This window comes from Electrona antarctica (assembly GCF_951216825.1).
Source record: "Electrona antarctica genome assembly, chromosome: 3".
In the NCBI taxonomy this organism is placed as follows: Eukaryota; Metazoa; Chordata; class Actinopteri; order Myctophiformes; family Myctophidae; genus Electrona; species Electrona antarctica.
Window position 1 is genome coordinate 57,529,853 of NC_136808.1, and position 27,500 is coordinate 57,557,352.

Below are 27,500 nucleotides of genomic sequence, written 5' to 3' on the forward strand. Positions count from 1 at the left end.
AATGACATAGTAAAATGTTGAAAATGAGTGGAATGCCCCTTTAATATTCATAGTTGCCTGTTGCTTTAGTTTGGGCTTATTTCTGAAGTGTAGTTGCTTATTTGGTCTTGCTGTCACGATTATTTTTGAAAATAGCTGATGTAATCAACCAGTGATGAAACTGGTTGCTTCTTTTGGGTTTGTTCTCATCGACCTGGTCGCACAGATAGCATATACAGCCTGCGTGGGGGTCCACCGGTACAGTGTTGTTTCAAAAATATTGAACCAATGAAAGTAGCAAAAAGCGCTTGAGACAAAGGGCTGTATTTACTTAAGACCTGGAGGTGTGATCAATGCCATTTGGCTATTCTGAGTGGCCAAAGAGCATTGACCACGCCTCCAGGTCTTAAGTTAAGTAATAAGACCTGGTACTTAAGACACGCAAAATACAGCCCAAAACCTCTTAACTCCATTGGACCCTCAAACTGTCTGCTAAAACAACTAACTCCACCACCTGTGTCCCACTCTCATGGAAGTAATTGACAATATATAAAAAAGTCACAACACCAACTTTGATGAGGCAGTATTGCATTGATTTAAAAACATATAAGGTTTTCTTCATTTCCTGACAAATGAACATTTTGGAGTTAAGTGGTTTCTTTCTGACAGCAGAGATATACACTCCAACACTGTTGTTTTAAAGGAGCATTCAGTGAAAAACCCGGTCCACCCGGTAACAAGATGTGCACATGCACACGCTCTACAGTGGGGGAAGTACAACAGACCGACAGCACGTGCACCAAGGCCCGCCCCACTCGATCATGATTGGAGGATGGCCCCTCTCATCCTGATTGGATGAAGGCTTTGCCACCCAAAGCCCAAACCGAAACTAGGGTTTTTTGACTCCTTATATGGTCAGCACACTTTATAGTAGGGAGGATTATCCAAAAAATAAGAAAAAATAAGTGATATTTGAATTAAAGGGGAAAACCACCCATTTTCAACATTTTACTATGTCATTAATATACCTTAGAGCTGTTGTGTGGAAATAATAAAAAAGTGCCCCCATTCTGTGTTTCCTAGAACTGTAATTATGAAAAAAATCATTAACATGGTGAAACACATCTTGATGATGTCATCACGATGTGTTTCACCATGTTAATGATTTTTTTCAGACCTCTAGTTCTAGGAAACACAGAATGGGGGAACTTTTTTATTATTTCCACAAAACAGCTCTAAGGTATATTAATGACATAGTAAAATGTTGAAAATGGGTGGAATGCCCCTTTAAGTGAAATCACTGAATATACCTTTAAATGCAGTCTACTAATACACAATGCACAACACAAGCAACTAAGTAGAACCAAAGATCCTTTGATATATTGACAAGATAGCAGTGTTGTTTTCGTCGACTAAAACTAAGACGAAAAATGTTCGTCGACTACCTTTTTCCACTGACGAAAACTAAATGGAAACTAAATGAAAACTAAGCCATGATGACTAAAACTAAGACTAAATATACTGACAATTTCGTCAACAAATAAAAACTAGACTAAAATGTTAGGAAGGGACTAGTGGACAAGAGATCCACTATAAGTCATTTTACACTTGGTTGCATGCTGAAAATAGCAGATCTACAAGCTAACAACGTGTCGCAGCGCGACGCGTTGTGAGCTTGTAGATCTGCTATTTTCAGCATATGTAAAATCTGCCATTACGACGGCATCAAGGCCCGCCAAAATGCATTTTAGTCGACTAAATCAACTGTAGATTTAGTCGACTAAAATCTCATGACATTTAGTCGACTAAAACTAGGCTAACATTAAAACATTCTGGGTGACTGAAATCATGTGACAAAAACTAAATGAACACTATTCCAAAGACTATGACTAAAACTAAAATAGAAATTTGCTGCCAACTGGCCACTTCTGGTCACTTCAGGTGAATGTCAGATCTCACCAGCGTCCTGTGATCAGCGTTGCTACAGTATATTCCTCGGCAGTGTGTTGTTGCCGATACAGAAAGGTCTCGAATTCAAAGATAGTTTTCCCTCCTCATTTGTTCTGTCTGAAAAAAGGGCCATTTTAATGTCAAGAGTGTTCCGGGAACGATACAGTAAGAGAGTTTGTGAGGAATGGATCCATTATTTGCTGGGATCCTTAGAGCAAAGGGATCAGTCATAAATAATCCGTACTCTATGGCAGGGGTTCTCAACGTTTTTGGCCGGGGACGCCCGGAAATGCTTTGGCAATGTCAATGTCCCCTCCCGACTCCCGAAATTGACTGCTACAATAACCTTAAACCATTTTGGGTGGGAACCCCTTTTGGTGTTTTAAGCATTGTTATAATTTAGCTATTGAAAAATAGCAGATCTACAAGCTCATAGCGCGCCACCGAGTGGCGCGCTACGAGCTTGTAGGTCTGCTATTTTTGAAAAATCGTGAAAATAAAATTTAAAAAAAATCTTTTTTTTTTTTTTTTTTTTTTTTTAAATAATTTGGGGACCCCCTAAAATAATTTGGCGACCCCCCGAGGGGTCGCGACCCACGGGTTGAGAACCCCTGCTCTATGGCAGTGGTTCTCATATAGGCCCCTTTTCCACCAGAGTGGAACCGGTTCCGTTATTTTTCCTCGCCTAATTTTGAACCTAATTAATTGGTTCAGATCCCTAAAAGTTATAGTAAAAAAGTAAATAGTAAATAGTAAAAAAGTCCCCCCATTTCCTAGAACTGGAGGTCTGGAAAAAAAACATGGTGAAGTACATCTTGATGATGTCATCAAGATGTACTTCACCATGTTAATGATTTTTTTCTCTAAGGTATATTAATGACATAGTAAAATGTTGAAAATGAGTGGAATTCCCCTTTAAACGAGGAGGAGAGCTAATGACAGTGAGAGAGAGAGAGAGAGAGAGAGAGAGAGAGAGAGACGGTGACTCATTTGGTGAGCAAATTGTTATTTTGAAGGCCTATGGATTACCAGTCAAACATTTAACGTCAATGGTTTAATTATCCGTGTCCTCGCTTGGTGGGTGATGGGCGGACATTTATACGGATACACTATTCCAAAGACTATGACTAAAACTAAATGAACACTATTCCAAAGACTATGACTAAAACTAAATGAACACTATTCCAAAGACTATGACTAAAACTAAATGAACACTATTCCAAAGACTATGACTAAAACTAAATGAACACTATTCCAACGACTATCTAAATGAACACTATTCCAACGACTATGACTAAAACTAAATGAACACTATTCCAAAGACTATGACTAAAACTAAATGAACACTATTCCAAAGACTATGACTAAAACTAAAATAGAAATTTGCTGCCAACTGGCCACTTCTGGTCACTTCAGGTGAATGTCAGATCTCACCAGCGTCCTGTGATCAGCGTTGCTACAGTATATTCCTCGGCAGTGTGTTGTTGCCGATACAGAAAGGTCTCGAATTCAAAGATAGTTTTCCCTCCTCATTTGTTCTGTCTGAAAAAAGGGCCATTTTAATGTCAAGAGTGTTCCGGGAACGATACAGTAAGAGAGTTTGTGAGGAATGGATCCATTATTTGCTGGGATCCTTAGAGCAAAGGGATCAGTCATAAATAATACGTACTCTATGGCAGGGGTTCTCAACGTTTTTGGCCGGGGACGCCCGGAAATGCTTTGGCAATGTCAATGTCCCCTCCCGACTCCCGAAATTGACTGCTACAATAACCTTAAACCATTTTGGGTGGGAACCCCTTTTGGTGTTTTAAGCATTGTTATAATTTAGCTATTGAAAAATAGCAGATCTACAAGCTCATAGCGCGCCACCGAGTGGCGCGCTACGAGCTTGTAGGTCTGCTATTTTTGAAAAATCGTTTTTTTTTTTTTTTAAATAATTTGGGGACCCCCTAAAATAATTTGGCGACCCCCCGAGGGGTCGCGACCCACGGGTTGAGAACCCCTGCTCTATGGCAGTGGTTCTCATATAGGCCCCTTTTCCACCAGAGTGGAACCGGTTCCGTTATTTTTCCTCGCCTAATTTTGAACCTAATTAATTGGTTCAGATCCCTAAAAGTTGGTTCAAAACTGGAACCAAAAGTACTTCTTCTGGCCCTGGAGTGGGAACCAAAGTGGACGTGGCCCAAGGTTGGATGATATGTGATATAAAGTAAGAAGCGAACGCAGCTGTTGTGGCAGTCTGACACACATACACATACACACACAGAGCTTTTATTTTATTTTATTTTTCTTTATTATTATTTTTAAATATTTATTTTAAAGGTTTTTTTTTGCGTGCGTGCGATGCACGTGCGTGCGATGCGCGTGCGTGTGTGCGTGCATGTGTGTGTGTGTTTTTGTGTGTGATACAGCTGCGCCCTCTGGTGGCGGGCGGGTGGTGTTACAGCGTGACACACAGACACACACACACAGACAGACATGATCTGCTGGGTCTCATAGTAAATGCTCACTGCGTTCGCAATCATCATAGAAAATAAAGAACGGAGCCAGTTCTAGAACCAAAGTTATTTCGGTGGAAGAGGGGCCCTAGTGGGGTCCTTGGGGGGGTTCCAGGGGGTTCCAGGGGTCCCCAGCAATACTAGTTAACATAACATCACAGTCATCAAAATCTCTTCTGGGGGCACCTGGCATAAAACCTTTGAAGTTGGGGGTCCGCAACCAAACGCAGCAGGAAAACGTAAGGTGTCAGTGTGTCCAAAAACTACAAGTTACCACTCTATGGTCACTTCTCCATAGAAATTAAGAGACAGGCTAAGGAAATCAATCAAAGTTTCTCCCAAACCTCTTTGACATAACTCGGACTTAAAGGGGAATACTCATTTTCAACATTTGACTGTGTCATTAATATACCTTAGAGCTGTTGTGTGGAAATAATAAAAAAGTCCCCCCATTTCCTAGAACTGGAGGTCTGGAAATCTGTTAATGATTTTTTTCTCTAAGGTATATTAATGACATAGTAAAATGATGAAAATGAGTGGAATTCCCCTTTAAACGAGGAGGAGAGCTAATGACAGTGAGAGAGAGAGAGAGAGAGAGAGAGAGAGAGAGAGAGAGAGACGGTGACTCATTTGGTGAGCAAATTGTTATTTTGAAGGCCTATGGATTACCAGTCAAACATTTAACGTCAATGGTTTAATTATCCGTGTCCTCGCGTGGTGGGTGATGGGCGGACATTTATACGGACGACGACAACGAGAGCCTGGGCTCCACAGGAAGGTCAATTTCCTCGGAAAAAATCTGCTTCTTTTTTCCCCCCCGACACACAGACCACCCCTGTCAAGCACAATCGCCAGGACTATTTCGTCCGGAACAGTAATCATTTTTGCTTGGCGCGGACGTTTCCGTGGGGCAAACAATCACACACACACACTCGCGCGTGCGCTCACACGCACACACACACACAGACACACAATGTACGCACGACTCAGCACCTGCGCTTTGTTCAACTCCACCTCTGGCATGCCCTTTATGTGGAACAACATCCAACTCGGTGACAACTAAAAAAGATTTATCCTCCTCACTGTCGACAAATAAGAACAAAAAAAAGTGCCCAGTAAACAATATTTCTTCTCTTCTTGTTGTCTGCAGTATCTCTCCCCCTCCCCTCCCCCTCCCCCTCCCCCTCCCCCTCCCCCTCTGTCTCCTCCAGGCTTCCTCTATTGTCTTGTGCTCTCTCCTTCATACTCCCACGGTGTGTTCAAGGCTCGCTAGACAATCAAAACCTGGAGCGAACCCTAAACGCATGTCATCATGGCGGCGCGGGGCGACAACCTCTATTTGCATCTTGTGAGCTTCATTGTGATGACGCTCGCGCTCCAAGCAGCAGTAGCTGCTGCTGCTTGTGACAGCAACGCTCCCCAGCTCTCGGTTTCTAAGAACTATATAATCACAACCCGTTTTGTTCGATCGACATACATACATACATACATACAGGGAGTAACACAGCATTTCAGAGCCAGAGGGTTTAGACCTCCATCCACAGCGGGGGAGTCGCCATTGCAGAAAAATAAAAAAAGAACTAACAAACAGACAAACATTCACAGGCGTTTTTCTCAGGCAGTGGTTCAGAGGTGTTGTGGAGCTGTTGTCACAGACATTACTGTGAGATGATGACAGGGCAGCTCTAGTGTGGCTGTCATTGCTATATGAACACTGCTAGGGCCCTGTTTTAACGCTGGAACTGGCGCATGGTTTTAACTTGTGCCTTGAGATCGACCCCAAAACGATTTGTCCCCAGATGATTGAGCTTAATGTGCAACAATATTTTTCTCACTCAACAGTAAACAACGCAAAACAACACAACGTTTCTAAAGTAACAATTTAAGACTGTTAAGTCCTTTTTAACACAAAATTGTCAAATATTACGTAATTGTCAAACATTGTGAAAATAGACAATTTACAAGCTTATATGGTTTGGCTATTTTCACAATATTTATCTGTGGAACCGAGTCAAATTACATCCCGGTCCAAGTGCTTGTCAGGGTGGAGATAGCCTGGCGCAGCCACACTTCACCCGCCGCTATTGCATATGCCCTGAGGCGGATTCATATCCCACGTAGCCCAGCACAGTGGTATATTAGTATCGCAACGCTAGGCTAGGGTGGAGAGGTCCCCAATTCAAATGTGATTATTTTGGGTCCCAGTTTGGGACACATGTATGTGTTACCACCTGGCTCAACATGCCCCGATTAGGTCATGAGTATGTTTTAGGCATTACATTAATTACACCAAGCAGAGAACAAAATAAGAAAGAAAGAGCAAGAAAAATGCAGTGGGCTGAGAAAGACATACAGGGAGAAAAACTGCAAGTAAAAGACATCTCTGTTCTTTTCTGCTGAGGCAAGCAGAACTCGGGTTTTCTTCAAGTCACGTGATGCGTTTAAGTTAATTCGCCTCCAGTCTACCTCCCCTGCAGTGTGCACGGTGCACCCACACAGCTAAGTTCCAGTCTTCCTCCCCATGCGGTGTGCACGGTGCACCCACACAGCTAAGTTCCAGTCTTCCTGACCTGCGGTGTGCACGGTGCACCCACACAGCTAAGTTCCAGTCTTCCTGACCTGCGGTGTGCACGGTGCACCCACACAGCTAAGTTCCAGTCTTCCTGACCTGCGGTGTGCACGGTGCACCCACACAGCTAAGTTCCAGTCTTCCTGACCTGCGGTGTGCACGGTGCACCCACACAGCTAAGTTCCAGTCTTCCTGACCTGCGGTGTGCACGGTGCACCCACACAGCTAAGTTCCAGTCTTCCTGACCTGCGGTGTGCACGGTGCACCCACACAGCTAAGTTCCAGTCTTCCTGACCTGCGGTGTGCACGGTGCACCCACACAGCTAAGTTCCAGTCTTCCTCCCCTGCGGTGTGCACTGTGCACCCACACAGCTAAGTTCCAGCCTTCCTCCCCTGCGGTGTGCACGGTGCACCCACACAGCTAAGTTCCAGTCTTCCTCCCTGCGGTGTGCACGGTGCACCCACACAGCTAAGTTCCAGTCTCCCTGCGGTGTGCACGGTGCACCCACACGGCTAAGTTCCAGTCTTCCTCCCTGCAGTGTGCACGGTGCACCCACACAGCTAAGTTCCAGTCTCCCTGCGGTGTGCACGGTGCACCCACACAGCTAAGTTCCAGTGTTCCTCCCATGCGGTGTGCACGGTGCACCCACACGGCTAAGTTCCAGTCTTCCTCCCCTGCGGTGTGCACGGTGCACCCACACAGCTAAGTTCCAGTCTCCCTGCGGTGTGCACGGTGCACCCACACAGCTAAGTTCCAGTCTTCCTGCGGTGTGCACGGTGCACCCACACAGCTAAGTTCCAGTCTCCCTGCGGTGTGCACGGTGCACCCACACGGCTAAGTTCCAGTCTTCCTCCCTGCGGTGTGCACGGTGCACCCACACAGCTAAGTTCCAGACTCCTCCCCTGAGGTGTGCACGGTGCACCCACACAGCTAAGTTCCAGACTCCTCCCCTGCGGTGTGCACGGTGCACCCACACGGCTAAGTTCCAGTCTTCCTCCCTGCGGTGTGCACGGTGCACCCACACAGCTAAGTTCCAGACTCCTCCCCTGAGGTGTGCACGGTGCACCCACACAGCTAAGTTCCAGACTCCTCCCCTGCGGTGTGCACGGTGCACCCACACGGCTAAGTTCCAGTCTTCCTCCCTGCGGTGTGCACGGTGCACCCACACAGCTAAGTTCCAGTCTCCCTGCGGTGTGCACGGTGCACCCACACAGCTAAGTTCCCGTCTTCCTCTCCCTGCGGTGTGCACGGTGCACCCACACAGCTAAGTTCCAGTCTTCCTCACCCGGGGTGTGCACGGTGCACCCACACAGCTAAGTTCCAGACTTCCTCCCCATGCGGTGTGCACTGTGCACCCACACAGCTAAGTTCCAGTCTTCCTCCCCATGCGGTGTGCACGGTGCACCCACACAGCTAAGTTCCAGTCTTCCTCACCCGGGGTGTGCACTGTGCACCCACACAGCTAAGTTCCCATGGGTTCATGTACAATAACGAGCAAAGCCGCGTGCTACCCGGCAAGACAATATGCTTCAAGTATTGGAAATATTGGGGAATAAAATATCAATGACTGGCAAACCAGAAAAGACACAACAATTGGAAGCCCTTCTGAGATTCCAGGGCTTTAATTTTAACATACGTCTTTCAGAAAACTCTTAGGATTTAGAACAGTGGTTTTAGACAGTGGTTCTCAAGCAGATGTACAAGCTCCCAGCGCGGCACAAAGTGACGTTAAATAGCTTGTACATCTGCTATTTAAAAAGAAAATACCCCAGTTCTTATAAAGGGTTATGGTTAATTCATGCAGTCATTATTGCTATTTAATGATGTGAAATACAGTGACACGTTCCATTATATACGTACTGGTTAATGACGGGTGTGTAACCTGTCCGGTCCTCGTCGATCACAGACACCATGAGAGTGATGAGCTTCGGCCAGAAGTCCAGGTTCTTTATGGACGGACCCTGTTCCTCACGGGGGAGGTCCTGCTTCTTAGCCTGGAGGGGGGGGGGGGGGGGGGGGGGGGGGGGGAGAGAGAGAGAGAGGAGGGTGTGGGTATGCTGCCTAAACAGAGATGTGGTTTTCAACCGTTTTCATGTCAAGGCCCATTATTTATTCTGCATTAACAGCCACGGACCACCATGTGATGACATTTAGCCTCTAAGACCCCAAAACTAAAGTATATTTTGTTATCATTTGGTACCATTAGGAGAGATAAGAGGCAAACGTTGATCAAAATAACAATACATTCTCTAATTGTGTAGACTTCTTGTAAATTAAGTAATACAGGTGTTTAACAATAATGTAACTCTTGAGAGCGTAACATGAAACCAAATGGACCCGTACGGGATCTAATAAAGGTCCATTTACCAACTCCATCATTTAGCTGCATGGGGACCACCTGGAACCCCCTCAAGGATCACTGGTGGTCTCCGGACCACATGGGGACCACCTGGAACCCCCTCAAGGATCACTGGTGGTCCCCGGGCCACTGGGACCACCTGGAACCCCCTCAAGGATCACTGGTGGTCCCCGGGCCACTGGAACCCCCTCAAGGATCACTGGTGGTCCCCGGACCACTGGGGACCACCTGGAACCCCCTCAAGGATCACTGGTGGTCCCCGGGCCACTGGAACCCCCTCAAGGATCACTGGTGGTCCCCGGGCCACCTGGAACCCCCTCTAGGACCACTGGTGGTCCCCGGGCCACCTGGAACCCCCTCAAGGATCACTGGTGGTCCCCGGGCCACATGGGGACCACCTGGAACCGCCTCAAGGACCACTGGAGGTCCCCGGGCCACTGGTTGAAAACCACTGGTCTAGAGTGAAAGGCAAAATTAAATGTCTGTGGCCCGGGCCGGCCTAGCGGTCCGGGCACCGAGGCTGCTAATCCTAACCTGACAGCGTGTTGGGGGTTTGACTCCCGATCCTGACGACTGATGACTTGCTGTGTGTCATTTCCCATATCTCTCTTTTCCCATCAGCTTACTGTACAGTGTACAGCTTACTGTACAGTGTACAGGGCTTCTTCTGCCTTTATTATTTGATACACTATCAAATAATAAATAATAAAGCCCCCAAAAATATCTATATAATACAATTTTGAAAAATGTCATGTGCATGGCCACAGGATGCACGCACGCACGCACGCACGCACACACGCACGCACGCACGCACGCACGCACGCTGTCCCTTTATGTCCTACTGTACATTATTATTTATAAAGCATCGTCTTGTTGTGGTTGATGTGATTCAGGTTTTTAATGCTGTCCTGCAGTAATTGATTTACTTGAACAGAGTGTACCTGGAAGCGTGAATCAGAGATTAAACTTCTCCAACAGAGTTGGAGCCCACAAAAAAACGGAATAATTTAACACAGAGCCCAATAAGCCCATGGCTGTGGATCTTATAAGAATTGTTTATCCCTTTGCAACGGCTGGATTGATCTTTTGTCCGACTGAGAGATATAGTTCACATCAGTGTTCACATCTAAAGCTTTTAAAATCCATTTCAACCGTGTCATCAGTGTCTATACGAACCATATCAAACAAAAATCTTCGGGTCTAATTGGTGGAGATGTTCTCTGATGCCGCATAAAATCTCACAACTGTAAAGTTCAATAGTCAAGTTGAAAAGATTCGACAACTGCTCATTATTCCTTCCAACTAGCCATCTGTTCCGCACTGAGAACGTCCACACAGAGCTCCTCTGGAGCTGCAGATGTAGCCCCCAAAACCCACTAAACAAACTAAACCACAACTTGATTAATGCTGAATTTAGTGAAGCTCTGATTGACACATGACTGAAGACAAGATGTTTGTAATAAAACTGAACTTAAAAAATAAACTAAATCACGTTCCATTTTGTCCTTCCTGATACCAATTCATCTCGATATCTACAACTTGGGAATCGTTCAATACCGAGTACAAATCCAATACCAATTTTGAGAAAAAAAAAGCTAGGAATTATGAATAACAATTCCATTCATCATTTTCCAAGTGCAGCCAGCCACAAGTTATTAAATGAATACTGTGAATATTACAGGAGGAGTATCAGAACAACTCTGGGCTAAACTCTAACGTGAGTCTTTAAAACATCTTTATTGATTGGCTTTTAATTCAGTATACAATACAAGTTGGTTTTCTTTTTCTTTATCTTACGGGCTTGTTGCTTTTATGTCATTTTGATGTCCCTTTGTGTCTTTTAAAAAGGCCCTGTGTTGTCTTACGGTACTTATTATCTTCGATTATGCAGCACTTTAGCCAACGGCTGTTTTAAATGTGCTTTATAAATGCATTTGGATTGGATTGAAACCACACACTACAGACAACACTCGCACGCACGCACGCACGCACGCACGCACGCACGCACGCACGCACGCACGCACGCACGCACGCACGCGGTACCATTGACACATGCTGTGTTAGGATCTGTGCATGAATGTATGCCCGCCCGTCGCACCAACCAAGACATGATGAACACACACTGGCACTAATAACGTTAACGGTCGTTAATCTGTACACAGTTAAGTCCTCGGGGTTCATGTCAACTCTTGAAAGTATGCAAATGTGACCAAATTGACATGTAAAAGTTAATTTGGTCACATTTGCATATACTTCAAGAGTAAACACAGTGTATATACCAATGTACAGTACGCACACATTCCTTCTGTGAGAAAATGTGTTCCTGATTAATAGAAAATTGTGTTAAAAATGAAGCATGTTCCTATTGGGTATTGGGGTAACTTGCAGCTGAATTATTTAAGAGCCACTAATGACTGCGGCTTGTCACTGAAAAAGGGACGTTTGCGTCGAGAGTTCGGGGAGAGGGAACACGCAATACAAGGCAATTTATCCTCACCGCTGGGCTTTGAGAAGGTAATCCATTCACGACGAATAGCAAAACAACTTGTGCCCCAGCCACCGGTTCACAAAAAAAATAAAAAATAAACACACATTCCTTTGTTGGACATATCCAAGCGAGCAAAGGAAAGGCAACACAAGAGCATCCGCTTGTCATGCAAATGGCACGACTCGGAGGACTAAAGAATGTCATCTTGTGGGAACAGGAGATTACTTTGTATCACTTTGCATTTCGTTGTTGTTTTGGGTAGAAAACTCACATCTCCATATTTCAACTGTTTATGTTTTGTTTTTTTTGTTTTGGCAAAGATGAATGCTACTACTTCGCCATACTACAGTGTTTGATTGAATACTTTATCAACAGTTTGCAAACAGTATGTACACTGTACAGTTTTACAATAATGCTAAAAGAATAACACAGCCACTCCACTGTGTTCCTGTGTATTCAATTCTTAAGACATACAATACTATACAATGATGCAATAAAAGTATATTTCTTTTTGTAGGCTATAAAGCCTTGTGACAGGTGCTCTTTTATGGTGGTTTTAAAGGAGGGTAGGGAGGCACAGTCTTTGATGGCTATTGGTAGGGCATTATTATGTCACATGAAAATATAGAAAAACAGCCTATATATATACAAGCTCACAACGCATTGTGATGTGTTGGAGATGTTGTAATGAAAGTGGTTAAGTGTGTCTGTGGCTTTTATAAATATTGAACCAATGAAAAGTATTAACAAGCGCTTGTGAACAGTGTTGATTGTGTCTACTAAGACCCTCGATTAAAACGAAATGGAAACTAAATTAAAACATAGCTATGATGACTAAAACTAAGACTAATACTATATTGACAATTTCATCAACATATAAAAAACTAGACTAAAATGTTATAACCTCACCTCACCAGGCTTTCCACCTTGGAGGAAAGCCTGGTCTCTGTTCCAAAAGTGCCGTATGATCCGGTCGGGAGCGGATGATATCGTTACGTCATGTTGTAGTATTGTTTTGTAGTCATCAGGATTATATCGTTACGTCATGTTGTAGTCATTGTTTTGTAGTCATCAGGATGATATCGTTACGTCTAGTTGTAGTCATTGTTTTGTAGTCATCAGGATGATATCGTTACGTCATGTTGTAGTCATTGTTTTGTAGTCATCAGGGTGATATCGTTACGTCATGTTGTAGTATTGTTTTGTAGTCATCAGGATGATATCATTACGTCATGTTGTAGTATTGTTTTGTAGTCATCATGATGATATCGTTACGTCATGTTGTAGTCATTGTTTTGTAGTCATCAGGATGATATCGTTACGTCATTTTTGTAGTCATCGGGATGATATCGTTACGTCATGTTGTAGTATTGTTTTGTAGTCATCAGGATGATATCGTTACGTCATGTTGTAGTCATTGTTTTGTAGTCATCATGATGATATCGGTACGTCATGTTGTAGTATTGTTTTGTAGTCATCAGCATGATATCGGTACGTCATGTTGTAGTATTGTTTTGTAGTCATCAGGATGATATCGTTACGTCATGTTGTAGTCATTGTTTTGTAGTCATCAGGATGATATCGTTACGTCATGTTGTAGTCATTGTTTTGTAGTCATCAGGATGATATCGTTACGTCATGTTGTAGTATTGTTTTGTAGTCATCAGGATGATATTGTTACGTCATGTTGTAGTCATTGTTTTGTAGTCATCAGGATGATATCGTTACGTCATGTTGTAGTATTGTTTTGTAGTCATCAGGATGATATCGTTACGTCATGTTGTAGTATTGTTTTGTAGTCATCAGGATGATATCGTTACGTCATGTTGTAGTCATTGTTTTGTAGTCATCAGGATGATATCGTTACGTCATGTTGTAGTAATTTTTTTGTAGTCATCAGGATGATATCGTTACGTCATGTTGTAGTCATTGTTTTGTAGTCATCCGGATGATATCGTTTCCCTCAAACCAAAAGAATAACAATAAAAGCTCTCGTAGTAGCCTGTAGCTTTTACTGAGAAAAATCGGTTTGAGGGAAAAGGAAGTTGAATACAAAACAATACTACAACGTGACGTAGCGATATCATCCGCTCCCGACCGGTTCATGAACCCGAAATGGAATTGTGCCCAGGCTAAAAATGTTAGGAAGGGACTATAGGTCAAGAGATCCAGTCATTTTACACTTGGTTGCATGCTGAAAATAGCCGATCTACAAGCTCACAGCGCATCGTAAGCTTGCAAATCGGAAATTACGACGGCATCACGGCCCTCCAAAGTACATTTAGTCGACCAAAACTAGACTAACACTAAAACATTCCAGGTGACTAAAATGTGACTAAAACTAAATGAAAACTATCCAAAAGACTATGACTAAAACAAAAAATCTAAATTTGCTGTCAACATCAACACTGCTTGTGACTCACTATAACTACATTGGAGTGCACAGGCTGACGTTCTTCCATTCCCTGAAACGTAACGATTCTGGAGGACATATGATGTTTCCCACCCGACCGCCATGTTTTATTGTGACAATCCACGACGTTATACTTGTATAGCAGACGACTCTCTCATTGCTGTCCCTGAGCAGCACGCCAAAAGCTTGTCCCTGTTGCTGTCAAAGCCAGCCTTCATGAATACATAATCGCTACACTCGTGCCATGCGAGGTCCGTGCGGTAAAGGTAAATCCGGAACGAGTCCCCATGGATTGCTAGAGAGGTTTAAACAGCCATGTTCTGCTCAGCAGGCGCGTCGCGGAGAGCTTTGACTTTCATGATGATTCACGTGACTGGCCGTTTTCTACTTAAGTAAAAGTATCAATACTGCAATATAGAAATGCTCCGTTTTACTGTACAAGTAAAAGTCGGGGATTCAAAATGTACTTGAGTAAAAGTACAAAAGTATCGGCATCAAAATGTACTCAAAGTACAAAAAGTAAAAGCATACTCATTATACATAATGCCCCATTTCAAATCAGTCACAAATGTTTTGAAAATAGCAGATCTCACAGCTCACAATGCGTCACAACGTTACACATTGTGAGCTTGTAGATCAGCCATTTTCAAATGGCCGAAATGCATAGGGTTAAAGTGGTTAATGTACTGTACCTTTGGTAATAATAATGCATAGGGTTAAAGTGGTTAATGTACTGTACCTTTGGTAATAATAATCGAAATCTACAAAATAATTATAGTAACTAAAGGTTTCAAATAATTTCAAATAATACAAAATAAAGTACAATATTTTCCTCTGAAATGTAGTGGAGTAGTAAAAGTAGGCCGACTGAAAATGTTGACATACTCAAGTATACTCAAGGTACACAAATACCACAAAATTGTACTTAAGTACAGTACTTAAGTAAATGTACTTAGTTACTTTCCACCACTGGTGGCAGCAAGCTAAGCAGCCGCAAATTGGACTCAAACACATTTGTGGGGCCGTCGGTCACTTACACCCTGCATGCAGCGCTCTACATTTACATTTATCTGGTTTACATTTACCCCAGAGAGGCACCTGAGCTTTATTTACCCTGCTCTTTACATGCAAACAAGCTATGAGACCAGAAGGATAAGGGCCGACGAATGATGAATTGATTTGAGGCGATGCCATTATTCAGGTGTGTGTGTGTGCGTGCGTGCGTGCGTGCGTGCGTGCGTGCGTGCGTGCGTGCGTGCGTGCGTGCCTACATGACCCCTCCTTCCTTGTGGTGTTTATTGCAGATGATGGCTGATTCTCTGAGTGGAGGGTCTGAGTTGTAGGCCTACTGTATGTGTTAATAAGTAAGGGATAATGTACGTATGGCTGAGTGCTCATTGTTTATAGATAAATCCCCTTCAGGCTGATTAACCAACTCCGACAAGACATACTTAAATACATAAATTCATAAATTGACCCAAAACACAACAAAACGACTTGTATTTCCTTTCTCGGTAATGAAAGTATTCCCATAAGTGTCGCTGGCCGGCGTCTGGCCAGCTGCAGCACAGTCGGAAAACAAGGAAGTGAGTTGATCAAATAGAATACATTTTCGGGTACTGCTTCGTCTATTTCTCGCTCAAATGATTGCAACATGAAAGCAATGTTTAGCTGTAAATGACATTGCGTGTGTGTTTACATGGCTGTCCCTGCCCACCACCACGGAGGTTGTGGGTTCCAATCCACCGTGGTGCATCCGGCTTTGTCGGGTGTCTGTGTGAACATAATCAGCCTGTGTTCGGGGGAGGGAAGCCGGGCGGGGAGAAGGGTGATATTGGTCATTGCATGTCCACCTACGGGCTATAGGGGCGGCACCTGCACGTCAGCAGGGAGTGTTGGGCGGGAGGAGTATAGGACAAAGGCTCTGCAGTACAGTACGTCCTCCCGGTGGGGGCTCCTCACTGACAGCTGAGTCAGTGTAGGATACTGTATAACAGCAGTGACAACACAGAACTGTGTGCTGGGGAGGCATTCATTGGCATAACGGCTAAATCGGGGAGAAAAAGGGGGTGGAAAATAATTGGCTACTCTAAATAAAACAGAATGAATGAGCCAGCTAAAGTGAAAATACACCGAAATAACTCGGCAGAGAACGTATAAGCGATGGAAGAGAGAGAGAGCGCCATGGGAGTACAGCGTGAAAGCAGGAAGCGTGCTGACGTAGAGAAGGTCACACCTTGGCGCTCTGGGAATGAGATGCACACACACACAGTGTGTGTGTGTGTGTGTGTGTGTGTGTGTGTGTGTGTGTGTGTGTGTGTGTGTGTGTGTGTGTGTGTGTGTGTGTGTGTGTGTGTGTGTGTGTGCGCGAAGCCTGCTGCATATGTGGATGTGGGAGGGTGACAGGCTGCTTAATTGGAGATATGAATAATGGAAACAAAAGCCTCAGCAGGGGGTGAGTTAGCTACTGTATGCAAAAAAGCCCTATTGTCCTAATGGAAAGTGCGTGCGTGCGTGTGTGTGTGTGTGTGTGTGTGTGTGTGTGTGTGTGTGTGTGTGTGTGTGTGTGTGTGTGTACACACAATGCATCTGGGGTGTGCATAATAATTGTTTGACTATGTGTACCAAATGTGGGGACCAAATTAATGAATGAATAAAAAAATACAATAAAATTAAAATACAGCTCCTACAATTTACAATTTAGGCAGTTAGCAGACGCTCTTAATCCAGAGCGATTTACAGTAAGCAAGTACAACACATGGTACATCAAATACATAAAGATCAAGAATCATACGTAAGCTAAGAACCTAACCTATATATATCTATATCTATAAATGCTGTGTGTAATCCACGTAACTCGAGAACCGTTCGCCCCACCGACTTCAAATTTGACACACGTGTTCCACGCCACCACAGGGAGTGCAGTGCACGGCCTCGGTGGGATACACCGTTGTCCAGAAACACCACAAATGACTCTGCCCAGGCTCTGGACATGGCCCCAATTAGCCAATTGATCACACCTGATCACCCTTAGATCTCCATATATGGAGCTAGCCTATTCTGACATCACACATAGACTCCATATTTGGGCATGCCTGACAAAGAACTCCACATACAGGCATAAAAGTGACACAGACATAACTAGAACTGCACTCTGTCGAGTGCCTACTTGCTTGTTGCACACAAGTAGGCCATTTATGGCCTACTAGTGCGCAAGCAGAGCGCGTACTATTATTACGTTTAGCTATTTGCTACGTACCTACTTTTTGCACGTAAAAAAGTAGTATTATGACGTATATCGTAATAAAGATGTGGATTAAAGGACCCAATGCCTTCGATGGTGACGTATATCTCGATCAGTGTCGGGTGGATTAAAGGAAATGCCTCTATGTATATGTATATGTAATTTGTAAAGGTGTAAGTTGTAAGTTGATTAGCGGTATACTGTGGTTACTTTTGATGCGTATGCACCGTCCCAGCATATGACGTCAGGGTATAACTGGCGTCATATGCCAGCTCTCAATGATGACTAGCTCTCAATGATGACGTAATAAAGATGTGGATTAAAGGTCCCAATGCCAGAGTGTAATTGGTTTTCTATGGTGACGTAATGACGATATGTTTTAGTGTCGGAAGGATTAGAGGTAATGCTCCTATGTATACATGTATGTAGTCTGGCACCACTGCCGTATCAGGCACAAGTAGTCATTACGTCATTTGCTGGGACGGTGCATACGCATCATCCTGGGCGAAACTAGTACTTGCACGCTCTGCTTGCGCAAGTAACTAGAACTGCACTCTGTCGAGTGCCTACTTGCTTGTTGCACTAGGTAGTGCCATAAATGGCCTACTGTCGACCGCTACAAACTGTCAAATCTCAGCTTCTCTGTGAAAGAACGTTTGAAATATTGAATTATTAGGTTTAGCTATTTGCCTAGTACCTAGGTTTTTGGAGGTAAAAAAGTAGTATTGTTAAGTATGGTAAGAGACGACTTTCGATGGTGACGTATATGTCGATCAGTGTCGGGTGGATTAAAGGAAATGCCTCTATGTGGCTGATGAATGAATATCAACATCCTAATACATCCTAATACTGGGGGGTCAAATGAGGACAGGCAATTCCTTTTTGAAATAGACACTCATGCTATCCAAGGTGTGATTTGGGGTCCTAAGGATGAATACAAAATGAATATCAACATCTTAAAACCAAAATGTTGAATTGTGGGTTTGAGCTCACATGCCCTTTTGATGTTAACTACCTGTCAGTGGGGAGTGTTGTCTGGGAGGAGGAGTAGGACTAAGGCCCTATACGTCCTCTCTGGGTGAGTGGGGAGTGTTGGCTGATGAATGAATATCAACATCCTAATACATCCTAATACACAAATAGACATTCATGCTTTCTATGGAAAATGGAAACGACTACAAAAAATAACTGTAAAAAATGTCACTAATTCAAAATGGCTGTCCAAAAGTGGCGACGTCCTCACAAGTATTGAAACACTGCGTGCGTGTGCACGTACAGTATATGTGCAGTGTGTGTGTGTGGGTACGGTGTGTGTACACGGTGTGTGTACACGGTATGTGTACAGTGTGTGTGTGTGTGTGTGTGTGTGTGTGTGTGTGTGTGTGTGTGGGTACGGTGTGTGTGTGTGTGTGTGTGTGGGTACGGTGTGCGTGTGTGTGGGTACGGTGTGTGTGTGTGTGGGTACGGTGTGTGTGGGTACGGTGTGTGTTTACACGGTGTGTGTACGTGTGTGTGTGTGTGTGTGTGTGTGTGTGTGTGTGTGTGTGTGTGTGTGTGTGTGTGTGTGAAGGTTGGTGAAGGTTGCGTCCTCCAGTGCTAAGGAGGCTGTGAGGTATATGCGTTCAGCCAAACCCATTGTAAAGTCCCGACGGCCTCCATTATTCTCCTCACGTGCACAACGTCACACACACACACATTGTTAGAGGTGATTAACTACTGGCGCCGCACCGTCTTCAAACAAGTCAACAAATCAACCTGGTGGGCAGCAACCACCACCCCCCCCCCCCCCCCCCCCCCCCGAAGCCTCCAGCACCACCACCCCCCCCGAAGCCTCCAGCAACCCCCCCGAAGCCTCCAGCAACGACCACTCACATCCCAGGCTGGAGGACGTGTTCTCGCTTAATCTAAAATAGTGGAGCATAAATACTGTAAGCATATTTCGCGCTAAAAGTGCCACATTTTTGCACAGATGTACTGTACGGCATGATGCTCTAATGATTTAGCCAGGGCGCCCGAACCGGCGACCTTCGCGGTCGCCACAGTGGGAAAATCCATATGGCCACCATTAACAAACTATATACGGCAACTAGGGATACACCGATATGGAAATTCTCTGATTAAAACCATGTAGCTGATAGCCGATACTGATAGCGATATATGTTTATTTAGTTTTTGTTGTTTATATTTCCCCCTTTTGTGCCAGAGAAACAAATGCATCTTCAATGCAAGAAATAAATGTTCAGAATCTACAGCTTGGTAGACTACAGATAACCAACATAAAAAGTAGCAGATCTACAAGTTTGAAACGCGGCACGTTTTGAGCTTGTGATCTGATTTGAATCCAGATTTGAATCCTGAAAACAGTTACAGTTTTGGGACATATGAGGTTTCCACCCGACAGAGACTAAATCTGTCGGGTGTCTTATTTTATCTTATCATTTTATTGGTGTATTTTACTACTATTTTAACAGTGCATTCGAATATTTATTAATGGATTGAGATGACTTGATTGGACTGGACTATGACGGACTAACAGTTTTATGCCATGAAGCCCCATCAGTGTTTTTTCGTTGTCTTTTGTGTTCTCTCTCTTGATACTGTTATATGTTCTGCTGCACTAAACGGAATTTCGTTGTATGTCTCATACAGTGACAATAAAGATCTTATCTTATCTTATCAAGGCTGCAGTTTAGTCGCAGTGCCGACAGCAAGAAGAAGAGGGTATCGGTATAGGGGGTTGGATATTATTTAGCACAGTGATGACCACGTCGTATACGCCAGAGATACAAGGAGTTAGCCCTCATGTTTAACGCTTCACCATTCATCATTCCTGGAGGTGGAGCTGATGGGGAAACACTATAGTATACACGTTCACTCATCAATCTCTGCAGTGTGATGATGGCAGTCAGTCTGCACCCAAACTCTGAACGTATCTCTGTAGTGTGATGATGGCAGTCAGTCTGCACCCAAACTCTGAACGTATCTCTGCAGTGTGATGATGGCAGCCAGTCTGCACCCAAACTCTGAACGTATCTCTGAGTGTGATGATGCCAGTCAGTCTGCACCCAAACTCTGAACGTATCTCTGCAGTGATGATGATGGTAGTCAGTCTGCACCCAAACTCTGAACGTATCTCTGAGTGTGATGATGGTAGTCAGTCTGCACCCAAACTCTGAACGTATCTCTGCAGTGAGATGATGGTAGTCAGTCTGCACCCAAACTCTGAACGTATCTCTGTAGTGAGATGATGGTAGTCAGTCTGCACCCAAACTCTGAACGTATCTCTGAGTGTGATGATGCCAGTCAGTCTGCACCCAAACTCTGAACGTATCTCTGCAGTGAGATGATGGTAGTCAGTCTGCACCCAAACTCTGAACGTATCTCTGTAGTGAGATGATGGTAGTCAGTCTGCACCCAAACTCTGAACGTATCTCTGCAGTGAGATGTAGGGCATTCACTTCTAGTCATTTTTACTAGTTGACTAGTTGCCTAGTTTACTAGTCGACTAGTCGACTAGTTGTTTAACTACCTATTATGTAAAAAATTAAAAAAATTAAAAAAATTAAAATATTTTTTGCACCCAAACTCTGGACGTATCTCTGCAGTGAGATGATGTCAGTCAGTCTGCACCCAAACTCTGAACGTATACAATGAATGGCGTTGAGTGTCAACGTGTCCAAATTCCTAAAAGCTATACGGACGGGGCTGGTCGGGACGGACGGGGCTGGTTGTGGCGATCCGAGACGCAGCCTGGGAGCAGTGGTGGGAAGTAACCGAGTACATTCACCCCAAGTACTGAATAATTTAAAACAATTTAGCCGATAGCCGATACTGATAGCACAATTTCACTTTACTTGAGTATTTCCGTTGCTGTCGGGCAGAAACCTCTTATCTCCATATTTTAACTTGTTGTGTTTTTCTTGTACTATTAGTATTAAAAAGCTACGGTGTCACAACAAAAGCATCAAAAGTAGCAGGTCTTCGCGCCGTGCTTCGAGCTCGTCGATCGGCAACTTTTGCTATTTTTGAATGTTTTATCCTGAAATGTAACAGCATTGCCGCGTAATGAGGTTTCCACCCGCCAGAGTGTAATGAGGTTTCCACCCGCCCAGAGTGTGATGAGGTTTCCACCCGCCAGAGTGTAATGAGGTTTCCACCCGCCAGAGTGTAATGAGGTTTCCACCGGCCAGAGTGTAATGAGGTTTCCACCCTAACCCAGAGTGTAATGAGGTTTCCACCGGCCAGAGTGTAGTGAGGTTTCCACCCGCCAGAGTGTAATGAGGTTTCCACCGGCCAGAGTGTAGTGAGGTTTCCACCCTAACCCAGAGTGTAATGAGGTTTCCACCCACCAGAGTGTAGTGAGGTTTCCACCCGCCAGAGTGTAGTGAGGTTTCCACCCGCCAGAGTGTAATGAGGTTTCCACCCGCCAGAGTGTAATGAGGTTTCCAACCGCCAGAGTGTAATGAGGTTTCCACCCGCCAGAGTGTAATGAGGTTTCCAACCGCCAGAGTGTAATGAGGTTTCCACCCGCCAGAGTGTAATGAGGTTTCCACCCGCCAGAGTGTAATGAGGTTTCCACCCGCCAGGGTGTAATGAGGTTTCCACCCGCCAGAGTGTAATGAGGTTTCCACCCGCCAGAGTGTAATGAGGTTTCCACCCGCCAGAGTGTAATGAGGTTTCCACCCGCCAGAGTGTAATGAGGTTTCCACCCGCCAGAGTGTAATGAGGTTTCCACCCGCCAGAGTGTAATGAGGTTTCCACCCGCCAGAGTGTAATGAGGTTTCCACCCGCCAGAGTGTAATGAGGTTTCCACCCACCAGAGTGTAGTGAGGTTTCCACCCGCCAGAGTGTAATGAGGTTTCCACCCACCAGAGTGTAGTGAGGTTTCCACCCGCCAGAGTGTAATGAGGTTTCCACCCACCAGAGTGTAGTGAGGTTTCCACCCGCCAGAGTGTAATGAGGTTTCCACCCGCCAGAGTGTAATGAGGTTTCCACCCGCCAGAGTGTAATGAGGTTTCCACCCACCAGAGTGTAGTGAGGTTTCCACCCACCAGAGTGTAGTGAGGTTTCCACCCGCCAGAGTGTAATGAGGTTTCCACCGGCCAGAGTGTAATGAGGTTTCCACCCGCCAGAGTGTAATGAGGTTTCCACCGGCCAGAGTGTAATGAGGTTTCCACCCGCCAGAGTGTAATGAGGTTTCCACCCGCCAGAGTGTAATGAGGTTTCCACCCGCCAGAGTGTAATGAGGTTTCCACCCGCCAGAGTGTAATGAGGTTTCCACCCGCCAGAGTGTAATGAGGTTTCCACCCGCCAGAGTGTAATGAGGTTTCCACCCACCAGAGTGTAATGAGGTTTCCACCCGCCAGAGTGTAGTGAGGTTTCCACCCGCCAGAGTGTAATGAGGTTTCCACCCGCCAGAGTGTAATGAGGTTTCCACCCGCCAGAGTGTAATGAGGTTTCCACCCGCCAGAGTGTAATGAGGTTTCCACCCGCCAGAGTGTAATGAGGTTTCCACCCGCCAGAGTGTAATGAGGTTTCCACCCGCCAGAGTGTAATGAGGTTTCCACCCGCCAGAGTGTAATGAGGTTTCCACCCACCAGAGTGTAATGAGGTTTCCACCCGCCAGAGTGTAGTGAGGTTTCCACCCGCCAGAGTGTAATGAGGTTTCCACCCGCCAGAGTGTAATGAGGTTTCCACCCGCCAGAGTGTAATGAGGTTTCCACCCGCCAGAGTGTAATGAGGTTTCCACCCGCCAGAGTGTAGTGAGGTTTCCACCCTAACCCAGAGTGTAATGAGGTTTCCACCCGCCAGAGTGTAATGAGGTTTCCACCCGCCAGAGTGTAATGAGGTTTCCACCCGCCAGAGTGTAGTGAGGTTTCCACCCGCCAGAGTGTAGTGAGGTTTCCACCCGCCAGAGTGTAGTGAGGTTTCCACCCGCCAGAGTGTAATGAGGTTTCCACCCACCAGAGTGTAATGAGGTTTCCACCCGCCAGAGTGTAGTGAGGTTTCCACCCGCCAGAGTGTAATGAGGTTTCCACCCGCCAGAGTGTAATGAGGTTTCCACCCGCCAGAGTGTAATGAGGTTTCCACCCGCCAGAGACCAAACACACACGTTGTGCGCTCCTCTGGAAGCACCCTCCTGCACACTGAGCCAAGCCCGGTATTTGGCAGTAAAAATTAATTTTTTTCTTTTCCATTCTTGTTATCGGCAGCGCCGCTTTACCCTGCGGGGATGCAAAGGATTTGAGGCGGATTTTTATTATACTCCTGTATTCTTCTCCTTGCTTCGTGTAGATAATACTCCAGCGAGCACGGTTGAACCACGCATGCATGTACTGTGCCCATTGACGCATGCACATTGCATGCCAGTGACTCCCACCCAACCACCTCCGATACACACTATTCAAAACTCAATTGCCTCTATTCATCTGTCAACTTATGCGCTTTACATTTCCATAATGTGTATACACATGTGTGCGTGCATCCGATGGTTGCATGGATGCGGAGCGTTTCCGCTCGGTGAGTCCTTGTCATCATCATCATCCTGTCACAAATTGCTCCCTCGTCCTAAACACGCTCGTTCGACCCATTCCATCTTCCCTACGGCCTCCTTTGCTGTGGTGGAAAGTCTAAGCATCAAGACACCTATTCTCTCAGGCTTATGGCAAATAGTTGTTTTTTATTTTGTTTGGCTGTTTGTTTGTTGGTTGTTCATTGTCTTTGATGTAAAGCACCTTTGGGTGTAGCCTCAGGTCTCAATGAGTAAAACAAAAATCACACCCGTGTGAACTGAGTGGTGTAAGGTATTATATAGCCTGATCAGCTCTGACGTAATGAAATCAGCTCTGACGTAATGAAATCACACCCGGGTGAACTGGGTGACCGTAGCAACCATGCTCATTTTTTGCGCACAGACTAACAAAGCCAGTTGTAGGAGTGGTTTACACCACTCAAAAATATATCTACTGTCTACTTCTTCTACCACCCTCAGCTGTCCTTCTCCTTTCATCCATGTTTTCCAGACCACCACCACCACCACACTTTGTAAGTCCTCCCCGGAGAGTTAAGGAGGAGCGGTTAAGCTGCATAACCCCATGCAGCACATGGTAAGCCCAGGGATGTGTGATGGCTCTCTGTTATGTAAGTCACTATACCGGTCACGGCCGACCCCCGGGGATGTTGTCACTATACCGGTCACCGCCGACCCCCGGGGATGTTGTCAAGCCTATAGTCTGACCCTGTCGAGTCCAGTGTCACCAACACTCTCTCCATACAGTACATCCACTCAGGGGGTCCTGAATGTCACACAATGCTGCCAATGTCACTGCAGGTATATCTGGCAGAATATAATGATGACCAGCTCCACCGAGGGTGGGGCTGGAAAGTACTGTATTCAGTGGTGGAAAAAGTAATCAAATGTATTACTTATACATTAAGTAAAAGTATCAATACTGCAATCAGTAGAAATACTCTGTTGCAAGTAAAAGTCCGGGATTCAAAATTGTGTACAAAAGTATTTTGTCCTTTTACTCAAGTCAAAACATGTAATACAGGTCTATTTACTTGTGCATCGTAGAATTGCCTGGGCAGCATTCCTTTTCGGGTTTATGATCCGGTCGGGAGTGGATGATATCGTTACGTCATGTTGTAGTCATTGTTTTGTAGTCATCAGGCGGGAACCCCCTAAACCTGAACTTCCTCTCCCTCAAACTGGAAGAATAATACCTTCACAATAAAAGCGTGACTCACACTACGCCGTATCAAGGCTTTTATTGTGAAGGTATTATTCTTCCGGTTTGAGGGAAAGGATGTTCAGGTTTCCGGCCTATGACAATGACTACAATATGACTACAACATCACTTCATTATATCTCTTCTCTTATCATCTCTTCTTTTCTCTAATCATGTAGATAACCAAGTATTCTAATCATGTTATTGTTGTTTTTTTTGTTTTGTTTTGTTGTTTTGTTCTTGTTTTATATACGGCAATCATGTTTTCTGGATATTCTATATCTCTTGTACAATGTTTACAATGTTTCATTGTGATTTAAGGTAGAGGCCTCGTATAAGATGTTTAATTGTGATTTAAGGTATAAGCGTATAAGCCCCTGGCTTGGGCTTTTTTGCCTCAGCCTAGCACCTTACCCTTCTTATATTGATATGTTCACTGTGTTGTTGTTTTCTATACTGTGCTGAATAAATAAATACAAAATACAATACAAATACGTAAGATATCATCCGCTCGGACCGCTCCCGACCGGATCACACAGCGATTAAGTAACACAGACCAGGCTTTCCTCCGACGTGGAAAGACTGGTGACGCGAGGTTAGTGGGCTGGTGTGGGGTGTGGTGGTGTGGGGGTGGGGGATGCTGATGGAGAGGCTAGGCTGGAATGGACGGGGCTACAGCGAACGCCGAACGGGCAGACGTTAATTAGCGAGAGCATCTATCTATCCGGCCGGTTAATTGCTTACAGCCCCTCGGGCTGCTGAAACAGAGGGAGCTTATTATTCAACTTTGGTGAGCGGATCGCACACTGTTACGACCTGAAAAAAATAAAGACATTATCATCCCTCCTCCTCTTCCCCCCGCGTGGCGGCCATGCATTCTCCGTTGAGAAGAAGGCGCTCTGTGAATAATCTGTAGGGCTGCATGGCTGTGTGTACTTGCAGAACACAAAACCCCCATAATGACTGTGTGTACTTGCAGAACACAAACCCCCATAATGACTGTGTAATTATGTGTTCTTTTGTGTGTTGTTGTTCTGTGTGGGATTGTGTTGGGCACTGATCGAGACACGCCCATGTATGGCATTCCGTGGTGGCACTGTTCTTCATTTTGTGTGTTGATTCAGTGTTGATTTTGTCGACTAAAACTATGACGAAAAATGTTCGCCGACTACCTTTTTTTCATTATTGAAAACTAAATGGAAACTAAATGAAAACTAAGCTATGATGACTAAAACTAAGACTATTGACACTAAAACACACTAAAACCTTCCAGGTGACTAAAATGTATCTAAAAGTAAATGAAAACTATTCAAGAAACTATGACAACACTGTTTTGTACGCGGTGCACACACACACACACTGTCTGTAGCATGATTACAAAAACAGCTTTTTCCCCCCCAGACAGCAATAAAAGAAAGAAACTCACAGAGGATACAAAGAATGAAGGTGACAGACGAGACGTTTGCATCAACATCATCATCTCTCGTGGCCATGATTGCTTTCAATGACTTTCAACTCAAAGTTAACAGGACACACTGCAAAGTGGCAACGAAACAAAGCAATTTGAGTCTCAAACTATTATTACAGAACATTAGATCAACCACTTAAGCCTCATTTTATACAGTGGCTATTCGAAAATAGCTGCGCATTGTGAGCTTTGTTGATCGGCTATTTTCAAAAAGGTATTTTTGAAAGGTACAATTTTGAAAGATTTGAGTACTTCTACTGTGATACTGCAAGTATATTGTCTCTGTTGCGTGGAAACCACATATTATCCCGAATATAAGACGACTCTGATTATAAGATTTACTGTCGAAGTGTCCTTGAGCAAGACACTGAACCCCTAATTGCTCCCAATGTGCTAGTTGGTGCCTTGCATGGTTTCCGCTGCCATCGGTGTATGAATGTGTGTGTGAATGGGTGAATGTAATGCACAATCTCTGTAAAGCGCCTTGGATAAAGGCGCTATATAAATGCACCATTTACCATTAAAATGACCCCCATTTTTCAAGACTAATTTGTGGAGAAAAAAAACATTGAATGTCAAATAGTCTAGACCGGGATTATAATACGACAACCGTTTTACTACTGCTTTTCAGGATAAAAAAATAATAATCACACCTCTGTGAAGAAGTTGTAACCAGCTCAGTGGCCTTGTGGTTAGAGTGTCCGCCCTGAGACTGGGAGGTTGGGGTTCGATCCCCGACTCTAAAAATGGGAACCAGTGCCTCCCTGCTTGACACTCGGCATCAAGGGTTGGATTGGGGGT

General features: G+C 44.7%; 1 protein-coding gene across 1 annotated transcript in view; it reads right to left on the bottom strand.

The window, feature by feature from the left end:
- unc13c (unc-13 homolog C (C. elegans)) overlaps positions 1-27,500 on the bottom strand; it is a gene marked incomplete at its 5' end in the record, with an annotated part of 345,183 nt that overhangs the window by 136,376 nt on the left and 181,307 nt on the right. Inside the window, one exon of the mRNA XM_079497470.1 lies at positions 8,858-8,991. Within this exon, the coding sequence (XP_079353596.1) occupies positions 8,858-8,991 (134 nt within the window). The remainder of the gene's footprint in view (positions 1-8,857; positions 8,992-27,500) is intronic.